The 12,835-nt window shown below is 60.5% G+C and overlaps 1 protein-coding gene across 1 annotated transcript; it reads right to left on the reverse strand.

Moving 5' to 3' along the window:
- Positions 1–3,338: 3,338 nt before the first annotated feature.
- GRINA (glutamate ionotropic receptor NMDA type subunit associated protein 1) lies at positions 3,339–10,896 on the reverse strand. The gene is made up of 7 exons (XM_072131861.1): positions 10,740–10,896; positions 6,614–6,980; positions 6,414–6,538; positions 4,490–4,690; positions 4,287–4,415; positions 4,068–4,211; positions 3,339–3,882 (listed from the first exon to the last, which is right to left on the reverse strand). Exons 2-7 carry the CDS (start codon positions 6,957–6,959, stop codon positions 3,733–3,735), a joined length of 1,095 nt encoding a protein of 364 aa, XP_071987962.1. The 5' UTR covers positions 6,960–6,980; positions 10,740–10,896; the 3' UTR covers positions 3,339–3,732.
- Positions 10,897–12,835: the final 1,939 nt, after the last annotated feature.

Consider the following 12,835-nt stretch of genomic DNA (forward strand, 5'->3'; position numbering starts at 1 on the left):
GCCATGGTATAGGACAGTCACCCCTAGTAGTGATAGGAGGATAGTGCCCCCTGCTGGTGTGATGATGTGGAGGCCATGGTATAGGACAGTCACCCCTAGAAATGATAGGACACTGCCCCCTGCTGGTGTGATGATGTGTGGGCCATGGTATAGGACAGCCACCCCTAGCAGTGATAGGAGGACACACTGCCCCCTGCTGGTGTGATGATGTGGGGGCCATGGTATAGGACAGTCACCCCTAGTAGTGATAGCAGGACACACTGCCCCCTGCTGGTGTGATGATGTGGGGGCCATGGTATAGGACAGTCACCCCTAGCAGTGATAGGAGGACACACTGCCCCCTGCTGGTGTGATGATGTGGGGGCCATGGTATAGGACAGTCACCCCTAGCAGTGATAGGAGGACACACTGCCCCCTGCTGGTGTGATGATGTGGGGCCATGATATAGGACAGTCACCCCTAGTAGTGATAGGAGGACACACTACCCCCTGCTGGTGTGATGATGTGGGGGCCATGGTATAGGACAGTCACCTCTAGCAGTGATAGGAGGACACACTGCCCGCTGCTGGTGTGATGATGAGGGGGGCCATGGTATAGGACAGTCACCCCTAGCAGTGATAGGAGGACACTGCCCCCTGCTGGTGTGATGATGTGGGGGCCATGGTATAGGACAGTCAACCCTATCAGTGATAGGAGGACACACTGCCCCCTGCTGGTGTGATGATGTGGGGGTCATGGTATAGGACAGTCACCCCTAGCAGTGATAGGAGGACACTGCCCCCTTCTGGTGTGATGATGTGGGAGCCATGGTATAGGACAGCCACCCCTAGTAGTGATAGGAGGACACACTGCCCCCTGCTGGTGTGATGATGTGTGGGCCATGGTATAGGACAGCCACCCCTAGTAGTGATAGCAGGACACACTGCCCCCTGCTGGTGTGATGATGTGGGGGCCATGGTATAGGACAGTCCCCCTAGGAGTGATAGGAGGACACTGCCCCCTGCTGGTGTGATGATGTGGGGGCCATGGTATAGGACAGTCACCCCTAGCAGTGATAGGAGGACACACTGCCCCCTGCTGGTGTGATGATGTGGGGGCCATGGTATAGGACAGACACCCCTAGGAGTGATAGGAGGACACTGCCCCCTGCTGGTGTGATGTGGGGGCCATGGTATAGGACAGTCACCCCTAGTAGTGATAGCAGGACACACTGCCCCCTGCTGGTGTGATGATGTGGGGGCCATGGTATAGGACAGTCACCCCTAGGAATAATAGGAGGACACTGCGCCCTGCTGGTGTGATGATGTGGGGGCCATGGTATAGGACAGTCACCCCTAGGAGTGATAGGAGGACACTGCCCCCTGCTGGTGTGATGATGTGGGGCCATGGTATAGGACAGTCACCCCTAGCAGTGATAGGAGGACACACTGCCCCCTGCTGGTGTGATGATGTGGGGGTCATGGTATAGGACAGTCACCCCTAGCAGCGATAGGAGGACACACTGCCCCCTGCTGGTGTGATGATGTGGGGGCCATGGTATAGGACAGTTACCCCTAGCAGTGATAGGAGGACACACTGCCCCCTGCTGGTGTGATGATGTGGGGGCCATGGTATAGGACAGTCACCCCTAGCAGTGATAGGAGGACACACTGCCCCCTGCTGGTGTGATGATGTGGGGGCCATGGTATAGGACAGTCACCCCTAGCAGCGATAGGAGGACACTGCCACCTGCTGGTGTGATGATGTGGGGGCCATGGTATAGGACAGTCACCCCTAGCAGTGATAGGAGGACACTGCCCCCTGCTGGTGTGATGATGTGGGGGCCATGGTATAGGACAGTCACCCCTAGTAGTGATAGGAGGACACACTGCCCCCTGCTGGTGTGATGATGTGGAGGCCATGGTATAGGGCAGTCACCCCTAGCAATGATAGGAGGACACACTGCCCCCTGCTGGTCTGATGATGTGGGGGCCATGGTATAGGGAAGTCACCCCTAGCAGTGATAGGAGGACACACTGCCCCTGCTGGTGTGATGATGTGGAGGCCATGGTATAGGGCAGTCACCCCTAGTAGTGATAGGAGGACACACTGCCCCCTGCTGGTCTGATGATGTGGGGGCCATGGTATAGGGAAGTCACCCCTAGCAGTGATAGGAGGACACACTGCCCCCTGCTGGTGTGATGATGTGGGGCCATGGTATAGGACAGTCACCCCTAGTAGTGATAGGAGGACACACTGCCCCCTGCTGGTGTGATGATGTGGGGGCCATGGTATAGGACAGTCACCCCTAGCAGCGATAGGAGGACACACTGCCCCCTGCTGGTGCGATGATGTGGGGGTCATGGTATAGGACAGTCACCCCTAGCAGCGATAGGAGGACACACTGCCCCCTGCTGGTGTGATGATGTGGGGGCCATGGTATAGGACAGTTACCCCTAGCAGTGATAGGAGGACACACTGCCCCCTGCTGGTGTGATGATGTGGGGGCCATGGTATAGGACAGTCACCCCTAGCAGTGATAGGAGGACACACTGCCCCCTGCTGGTGTGATGATGTGGGGGCCATGGTATAGGACAGTCACCCCTAGCAGCGATAGGAGGACACTGCCCCCTGCTGGTGTGATGATGTGGAGGCCATGGTATAGGGCAGTCACCCCTAGAAGTGATAGGAGGACACACTGCCCCCTGCTGGTGTGATGATGTGGGGGCCATGGTATAGGACAGTCACCCCTAGTAGTGATAGGAGGACACACTGCCCCCTGCTGGTGTGATGATGTGGGGGCCATGGTATAGGACAGTCACCCCTAGCAGTGATAGGAGGACACACTGCCCCCTGCTGGTGTGATGATGTGGGGGCCATGGTATAGGACAGTCACCCCTAGCAGCGATAGGAGGACACACTGCCCCCTGCTGGTGTGATGATGTGGGGGCCATGGTATAGGACAGTCACCCCTAGCAGTGATAGGACACACTGCCCCCTGCTGGTGTGATGATGTGGAGGCCATGGTATAGGACAGTCACCCCTAGCAGTGATAGGAGGACACACTGCCCCCTGCTGGTGTGATGATGTGGGGGCCATGGTATAGGACAGTCACCCCTAGCAGCGATAGGAGGACACACTCCTTGGGTCACAATTTGTAAGAAGCCGCAGTGAGTTGCACTTGTGTCTGTCAGTTTCGTGTCTCAGTGGCTTCTGTCGTTATTTGTTGCCTTAAAAATTTTTTTCTAAATGTGACCAGAAACTTTGATGTGGACAGAAAGGTTCCACAACTCCCATCCGGGGATCTCTGCATCACACTGGGGCGGGTGGACGGTCGCAGCGATGGGCAACAACGAAAATCTTTGAGGAAACGACTTTATTCAGTCTGTGTCTGCAGTCATCATGCAGGGGGCAGCAGCGTGACGGCACATGGAGCCACGGAGAAGCCGTGACCTCGGGCCGTGGACCTGCTGCCCGCACTACAGGCGCTACCACTGAAGCATCGGAACCGGCTGCATGTGACGAGGATCCACAGAACAATATCATACACAATACTGCAGGACGCTCCTTATCCATGCAATAAGGACAATGTCTGGACCACGTGGAGGCCACGGCCGGCGCCATTCACATTGAGGGCTATGAAATGTCTGAAGTGTGTGGTAGCACAGAACATGCAGCGCCATCTACAGGCCTGGAGGAGGGGAAGCCGCTAACATACACAGGGGAAGCCGAGGGTCCGGCCGCTGCAGACCCTCACTCCTTGGCTTTGCCAATGATGGCCAAGATATACAGGAAGATGTTGATGATGTCCGTGTACAGGTTCAGGGCAGCGAAGACGTATTCTTCAGGACTCAGAGACAACTGCTTGTTCCCCAGAATCATCTGCGTGTCCACCGCCAGGAACTACACGGGGGAAAGAGGAGACAAAAGATGAGAGAGGACCTCAGGGGGCTGCACAGTGCAACGTGACTCCATCATCTGCCCCATTCAACCACCGGCCCGCGGCGCCCATAGCGCCCCCCGTCACTCTCCGGCCCGTAGCCCGCCCTCTCCGCCCCGCGGCCTGGGGCACCCTCCATAGGACTTACACATGTGAAGAGCAGCGCCCCAAGCGAGGCGTAGACGATCTGCAGGATCTTGTTGCGGATGAAGATGCAGAGAATGGAGAAGATGATGAGGACCACCAGGCTGACCATCAGGACCCCCACGCAGGAAGTGAAGTCATATTTTGTCTGTGGAGAAAACAATCCGAAGATTATGGGGGTGGTAGTCACCGAGTCAGGACTCTACAATGGAGGACCACTCACCTGCAGGGAGAACAGGACGACGGTGAAGCAGACGGCGGCAGTGATCCCCAGCGCCATGATGACCGCGTCCGTCTCGTAGAAGCTGGCGATCATCCCAACCATGTACGAGAGGCTGAGCGTCAGGACGGACTGAGGGGGGAGACGAGAGGTGAGACCCCCGGCACCAGCCATCACCCTGACCCCCTCCCCGAGAGGCTACTCACCAGCGCCACCAGGTTCCATGGATGGCGGCGGCGAAAATCTCCACAGCAACTGAGGGTGATGAGCGAGACAAAGAAGATGGCGTAGGACAGGTAGTAGGTCCACGTGTTCCTGCGCACGTAAACCCGGACGTCGTCCACAAAGGTGAAAACCGCCACAAATGCAAACGTCACCAGGAGCTGAGCCGTAAGAACCAGGAAAACCTGAGGAGAAGACAAACCTCAAGACAGAGCGCTCCAGGCCCAGCTAACAAGGCGGCACACCCGCCCCGGGCCAGGCTAACGAGGCGGCACACCCGCCCCGGGCCAGGCTAACGAGGCGGCACACCCGCCCCGGGCCAGGCTAACGAGGCGACACACCCGCCCCGGGCCCGGCTAACGAGGCGACACACCCGCCCCGGGCCCGACTAACGAGGCGACACACTCGCCCCAGGCCCGGCTAACGGGGCGCCACACCCGCCCCAGGCCCGGCTAACAAGGCGGCACACCCGCCCCAGGCCCGGCTAACGGGGCGCCACACCCGCCCCAGGCCCGGCTAACGGGGCGCCACACCCGCCCCAGGCCCGGCTAACGGGGCGCCACACCCGCCCCAGGCCCGGCTAACGGGGCGCCACACCCGCCCCAGGCCCGGCTAACGGGGCGCCACACCCGCCCCAGGCCCGGCTAACGGGGCGCCACACCCGCCCCAGGCCCGGCTAACGGGGCGGCACACCCGCCCCAGGCCCGGCTAACGGGGCGCCACACCCGCCCCAGGCCCGGCTAACGGGGCGCCACACCCGCCCCAGGCCCGGCTAACGGGGCGCCACACCCGCCCCAGGCCCGGCTAACGGGGCGCCACACCCGCCCCAGGCCCGGCTAACGGGGCGCCACACCCGCCCCAGGCCCGGCTAACGGGGCGCCACACCCGCCCCAGGCCCGGCTAACGGGGCGCCACACCCGCCCCAGGCCCGGCTAACGGGGCGCCACACCCGCCCCAGGCCCGGCTAACGGGGCGCCACACCCGCCCCAGGCCCGGCTAACGGGGCGCCACACCCGCCCCAGGCCCGGCTAACGGGGCGCCACACCCGCCCCAGGCCCGGCTAACGGGGCGCCACACCCGCCCCAGGCCCGGCTAACGGGGCGCCACACCCGCCCCAGGCCCGGCTAACGGGGCGCCACACCCGCCCCAGGCCCGGCTAACGGGGCGCCACACCCGCCCCAGGCCCGGCTAACGGGGCGCCACACCCGCCCCAGGCCCGGCTAACGGGGCGCCACACCCGCCCCAGGCCCGGCTAACGGGGCGCCACACCCGCCCCAGGCCCGGCTAACGGGGCGCCACACCCGCCCCAGGCCCGGCTAACGGGGCGCCACACCCGCCCCAGGCCCGGCTAACGGGGCGCCACACCCGCCCCAGGCCCGGCTAACGGGGCGCCACACCCGCCCCAGGCCCGGCTAACGGGGCGCCACACCCGCCCCAGGCCCGGCTAACGGGGCGCCACACCCGCCCCAGGCCCGGCTAACGAGGCGCCACACCCGCCCCAGGCCCGGCTAACGGGGCGCCACACCCGCCCCAGGCCCGGCTAACGAGGCGCCACACCCGCCCCAGGCCCGGCTAACGAGGCGCCACACCCGCCCCAGGCCCGGCTAACGAGGCGCCACACCCGCCCCAGGCCCGGCTAACGAGGCGCCACACCCGCCCCAGGCCCGGCTAACGAGGCGCCACACCCGCCCCAGGCCCGGCTAACGAGGCGCCACACCCGCCCCAGGCCAGGCTAACGAGGCGCCACACCCGCCCCAGGCCCGGCAGCGCACAATCACATTAAGACACTGCCCCACCAGGGATCGTCCCTTCTGCACAGTCAGATCAGTTTAGACTCAGGGGTGGGACCACAGAGCGGCACCCCCTGCAGGAGATCGGGGCTGCCCTGTGACAATGGTCCACACTCACCTTACGGATAAACGCTCGTCGAATGTTCTTATCATCCCAGTGGCTGATAGGAAAATCCTGGTTGTCGCAGTAAGATGGGGGCCCCTCCTCATGGTAAGTGGTGCTGTGTATGGGGGATCCAAAGTCTGCAAGACACAAAGACTCATGATCCCAGGTCTGAACGACAGAAACCTATCCCCCCCCACATCCCATCCACTCACCGCTCTGCTCAGAGGGGTAGCCGCCCTGTCCATATTGGGGCTGGTACGGCTGGCCAGGATATGGGGCCCCTGGGTAGGGCCCCTGGTTGTAAGCCGGAGGATATGGAAGCTGTCCCATTGGAGAGTGAGTGGGGTAAGGGACAGCATTAGGATAGGGAACCTCAGCTGGATAGGGGGCAGTATTAGGATAGGGGGCAGTATTGGGATAGGGGGCAGCATTGGGATAGGGGGCAGCATTGGGATAGGGGGGCTGTGCGTATCCTGGGGCTGAGACTGGAGGAGCTACAGGGTAAGGGGGGCTGGAATAGGGGTCCCCGGTCACCAGGAAGCTCTTCTCATGTGACATTTTCAATATCGCTGAGAATTCCTGAAATAAAAAATATGAGGAAATAAAGAAAAAGATTAAAAATTCACTCCCCACCACAAAATCATTGGATATCCCCTCCCCCACCTCCAAGACGTCATCATTGGATATCCCCTCCCCCACCTCCAAGACGTCATCATTGGATATCCCCTCCCCCACCTCCAAGACGTCATCATTGGGTATCCCCTCCCCCACCTCCAAGACGTCATCATTGGATATCTCCTCCACCACCTCCAAGACGTCATCATTGGATATCCCCTCCCCCACCTCCAAGACGTCATCATTGGGTATCCCCTCCCCCACCTCCAAGACGTCATCATTGGGTATCCCCTCCCCCACCTCCAAGACGTCATCATTGGATATCTCCTCCACCACCACCAAGACGTCATCATTGGATATCTCCTCCACCACCTCCAAGACGTCATCATTGGATATCCCCTCCCCCACCTCCAAGACGTCATCATTGGGTATCCCCTCCCCCACCTCCAAGACGTCATCATTGGGTATCCCCTCCCCCACCTCCAAGACGTCATCATTGGGTATCCCCTCCGCCACCTCCAAGACGTCATCATTGGATATCCCCTCCACCACCTCCAAGACGTCATCATTGGATAACTCCTCCACCACCTCCAAGACGTCATCATTGGATATCCCCTCCACCACCTCCAAGACGTCATCATTGGATATCCCCTCCACCACCTCCAAGACGTCATCATTGGATATCCCCTCCACCACCTCCAAGACGTCATCATTGGATATCTCCTCCACCACCTCCAAGACATCATCATTATCATTGGATATCCCCTCCCCCACCTCCAAGACGTCATCATTGGATAACTCCTCCCCCACCTCCAAGACGTCATCATTGGATACCTCCTCCACCACCTCCAAGACGTCATCATTGTATATCCACTCCACCACCTCCAAGACGTCATCATTGGATAACTCCTCCACCACCTCCAAGACGTCATCATTGGATATCTCCTCCATCACCTCCAAGACGTCATCATTGGATATCTCCTCCACCACCTCCAAAACGTCATCATTGGATATCTCCTCCACCACCTCATCATCATTGGATATCTCCTCCACCACCTCATCATCATTGGATATCTCCTCCACCACCTCATCATCATTGGATATCTCCTCCACCACCTCATCATCATTGGATATCTCCTCCACCACCTCATCATCAATGTATATCCCCTCCACCACCTCATCATCAATGGATATCCCCTCCACCACCTCATCATCATTGGATATCCCCTCCACCACCTCCAAGACGTCATCATTGGATATCCCCTTCACCACCTCATCATTGGATATCTCCTCCACCACCTCCAAGACGTCATCATTGGATATCTCCTCCACCACCTCATCATCATTGGATATCCCCTCCACCACCTCCAAGACGTCATCATTGGATATCTCCTCCACCACCACCAAGACGTCATCATTGGATAACTCCTCCCCCACCTCCAAGACGTCATCATTGGATACCTCCTCCACCACCTCCAAGACGTCATCATTGGATATCTCCTCCACCACCTCCAAAACGTCATCATTGGATATCTCCTCCACCACCTCATCATCATTGGATATCTCCTCCACCACCTCATCATCATTGGATATCTCCTCCACCACCTCATCATCAATGTATATCCCCTCCACCACCTCATCATCAATGGATATCCCCTCCACCACCTCATCATCATTGGATATCCCCTCCACCACCTCCAAGACGTCATCATTGGATATCCCCTTCACCACCTCATCATTGGATATCTCCTCCACCACCTCCAAGACGTCATCATTGGATATCTCCTCCACCACCTCATCATCATTGGATATCCCCTCCACCACCTCCAAGACGTCATCATTGGATATCTCCTCCACCACCTCCGAGAAGTCATCATTGGATATCCCCTCCACCACCGCCAAGACGTCATCATTGGATATCCCATCCACCACCTCCAAGACGTCATCATTGGATATCCCCTCCACCACCTCCAAGACGTCATCATTGGATATCCCCTCCACCACCTCCCAGACGTCATCATTGGATATCTCCTCCACCACCACCAAGACGTCATCATTGGATATCTCCTCCACCACCTCCAAGACGTCATCATTGGATATCCCCTCCACCACCTCCAAGACGTCATCATTGGATATCCCCTCCACCACCTCCAAGACGTCATCATTGGATATCCCCTCCACCACCTCCAAGACGTCATCATTGGATATCTCCTCCACCACCACCAAGACGTCATCATTGGATATCTCCTCCACCACCTCCAAGACGTCATCATTGGATATCCCCTCCACCACCTCCAAGACGTCATCATTGGATATCCCCTCCACCACCTCCAAGACGTCATCATTGGATATCCCCTCCACCACCTCCAAGACGTCATCATTGGATATCCCCTCCACCACCTCCAAGATGTCATCATTGGATATCCCCTCCACCACCTCCAAGACGTCATCATTGGATATCCCCTCCACCACCTCCAAGACGTCATCATTGGATATCCCCTCCACCACCTCCAAGACGTCATCATTGGATACCTCCTCCACCACCTCCAAGACGTCATCATTGGATATCCAGTTCTCTCCCCCCCCCCCCCGGGTCCCGGTTCTCTCCTCCTCCTCCCCCCCCGGGTCCCGGTTCTCTCCTCCTCCTCCCCCCCCCCGGGTCCCGGTTCTCTCCTCCTCCTCCTCCTCCCCCCGGGTCCCGGTTCTCTCCTCCTCCTCCCCCCCGGGTCCCGGTTCTCTCCTCCTCCTCCCCCCCCCCCGGGTCCCGGTTCTCTCCTCCTCCTCCTCCTCCTCCCCCCGGGTCCCGGTTCTCTCCTCCTCCTCCTCCTCCTCCCCCCGGGTCCCGGTTCTCTCCTCCCCCCCCCCCCCCCCCCCGGGTCCCGGTTCTCTCCTCCCCCCCCCCCCGGGTCCCGGTTCTCTCCTCCTCCTCCCCCCCCGGGTCCCGGTTCTCTCCTCCTCCTCCCCCCCCCCGGGTCCCGGTTCTCTCCTCCTCCTCCTCCCCCCGGGTCCCGGTTCTCTCCTCCTCCTCCCCCCCCCCCCGGGTCCCGGTTCTCTCCTCCTCCTCCCCCCCCCCGGGTCCCGGTTCTCTCCTCCTCCTCCCCCCCCCCCCGGGTCCCGGTTCTCTCCTCCTCCTCCCCCCCCCCGGGTCCCGGTTCTCTCCTCCTCCTCCCCCCCCCCCCCGGGTCCCGGTTCTCTCCTCCTCCTCCCCCCCCCCGGGTCCCGGTTCTCTCCTCCTCCTCCCCCCCCCCCCGGGTCCCGGTTCTCTCCTCCTCCTCCCCCCCCCCCCCGGGTCCCGGTTCTCTCCTCCTCCTCCCCCCGGGTCCCGGTTCTCTCCTCCTCCTCCTCCCCCCGGGTCCCGGTTCTCTCCTCCTCCTCCTCCCCCCGGGTCCCGGTTCTCTCCTCCTCCTCCTCCCCCCGGGTCCCGGTTCTCTCCTCCTCCTCCTCCCCCCGGGTCCCGGTTCTCTCCTCCTCCTCCTCCCCCCGGGTCCCGGTTCTCTCCTCCTCCTCCTCCCCCCGGGTCCCGGTTCTCTCCTCCTCCTCCCCCCCGGGTCCCTCCTCCTCCTCCTCCCCCCGGGTCCCGGTTCTCTCCTCCTCCCCCCCCGGGTCCCGGTTCTCTCCTCCTCCTCCCCCCGGGTCCCGGTTCTCTCCTCCTCCTCCCACCCCGGTCCAGGTTCTCTCCTCCTTCTCCCACCCCGGTCCAGGTTCTGTCCTTCTATCTCTTACCGGGGCGGATGATGCCGGGTCCGGAGCGGAGGTGGAGGCCGCAGACGGGAACTAACGGCTTCTGACGTCACGCGATCATCTGACGTTCCGCCCCCTCTGCAGCGCGCAAACTCGGGAGCCAGTAGGAGGCGTGTCCTGGAAGGAAGAAAGGGAGGAGCAGCGCGGAAGCAGCGGAAAGGAGTGGCTGGAGTGTGCAGGGGCGTGGCCTACGCTATGTCTTGTTTATAAATACAGCTCCAACTCACGTGGGCTCCAGGATCCGCCCTGAACACGGAGGAGGCGGGGACTGTGGGTTCCAATATCCGCCCTCTACACGGAGGAGGCGGGGACTGTGGGCTGTAAATATCTGTCTGTGATAAAGAAGCCGCTGACAGGAAGTTACAGAGTGGAAAAGGGATGTCCCCGGGACCGGGAAACGTACAGACCCCCCAACACACGTACAGACCCCTCAACACACGTACAGACCCCTCCAACACACGTACAGACCCCCCAACACACGTACAGACCCCCCCAACACACGTACAGACCCCCCAACACACGTACAGACCCCTCCAACACACGTACAGACCCCTCCAACACACGTACAGACCCCTCCAACACACGTACAGACCCCTCCAACACACGTACAGACCCCCCAACACACGTACAGACCCCCCCAACACACGTACAGACCCCCCAACACACGTACAGACCCCTCCAACACACGTACAGACCCCTCCAACACACGTACAGACCCCTCCAACACACGTACAGACCCCCCCAACACACGTACAGACCCCTCCAACACACGTACAGGACCCCCCAACACACGTACAGACCCCCCAACACACGTACAGACCCCCCAACACACGTACAGACCCCCCAACACACGTACAGACCCCTCCAACACACGTACAGACCCCCCAACACACGTACAGACCCCCCAACACACGTACAGACCCCCAACACACGTACAGACCCCCCCAACACACGTACAGACCCCCCAACACACGTACAGACCCCCCCAACACACGTACAGCCCCCTCCAACACACGTACAGACACCCCCAACACACGTACAGACACCCCCAACACACGTACAGCCCCCTCCAACACACGTACAGACCCCTCCAACACACGTACAGACCCCTCCAACACACGTACAGACCCCCCAACACACGTACAGACCCCCAACACACGTACAGACCCCCCCAACACACGTACAGACCCCCCAACACACGTACAGACCCCCCCAACACACGTACAGCCCCTCCAATACACGTACAGACACCCCCAACACACGTACAGACACCCCCAACACACGTACAGACCCCCCAACACACGTACAGACCCCCCAACACACTGTACAGACCCCCCCAACACACGTACAGACCCCCCCCAACACACGTACAGACCCCTCCAACACACGTACAGACCTCTCCGACACACGTACAGACCCCTCCGACACACGTACAGACCCCCCGACACACGTACAGACCCCTCCAACACACGTACAGACCCCTCCAACACACGTACAGACCCCCCAACACACGTACAGACCCCCCAACACACGTACAGACCCCCAACACACGTACAGACCCCCCCAACACACGTACAGACCCCCCAACACACGTACAGACCCCCCCAACACACGTACAGCCCCCTCCAACACACGTACAGACACCCCCAACACACGTACAGACACCCCCAACACACGTACAGCCCCCTCCAACACACGTACAGACCCCTCCAACACACGTACAGACCCCCCAACACACGTACAGACCCCCCAACACACGTACAGACCCCCAACACACGTACAGACCCCCCAACACACGTACAGACCCCCCAACACACGTACAGACCCCCCCAACACACGTACAGCCCCCTCCAACACACGTACAGACACCCCCAACACACGTACAGACACCCCCCAACACACGTACAGAGCCCCCTCCAACACACGTACAGACCCCTCCAACACACGTACAGACCCCTCCAACACACGTACAGACCCCCCAACACACGTACAGACCCCCAACACACGTACAGACCCCCCCAACACACGTACAGACCCCCCAACACACGTACAGACCCCCCCAACACACGTACAGCCCC

This window comes from Engystomops pustulosus, unplaced genomic scaffold, assembly GCF_040894005.1.
Source record: "Engystomops pustulosus unplaced genomic scaffold, aEngPut4.maternal MAT_SCAFFOLD_157, whole genome shotgun sequence".
In the NCBI taxonomy this organism is placed as follows: Eukaryota; Metazoa; Chordata; class Amphibia; order Anura; family Leptodactylidae; genus Engystomops; species Engystomops pustulosus.

Excerpts from the sequence above, each read along its gene's own strand:
- GRINA (XM_072131861.1), bottom strand. The coding sequence starts at position 6,959 with ATGTCACATGAGAAGAGCTTCCTGGTGACCGGGGACCCCTATTCCAGC. Across the intron at positions 6,539-6,613 it reads CTACCCCTCTGAGCAGAGCG|ACTTTGGATCCCCCATACAC; the intron begins GTGAGTGGATGG and ends TGTGTCTTGCAG. Across the intron at positions 4,416-4,489 it reads CATGGAACCTGGTGGCGCTG|TCCGTCCTGACGCTCAGCCT; the intron begins GTGAGTAGCCTC and ends CTCCCCCCTCAG.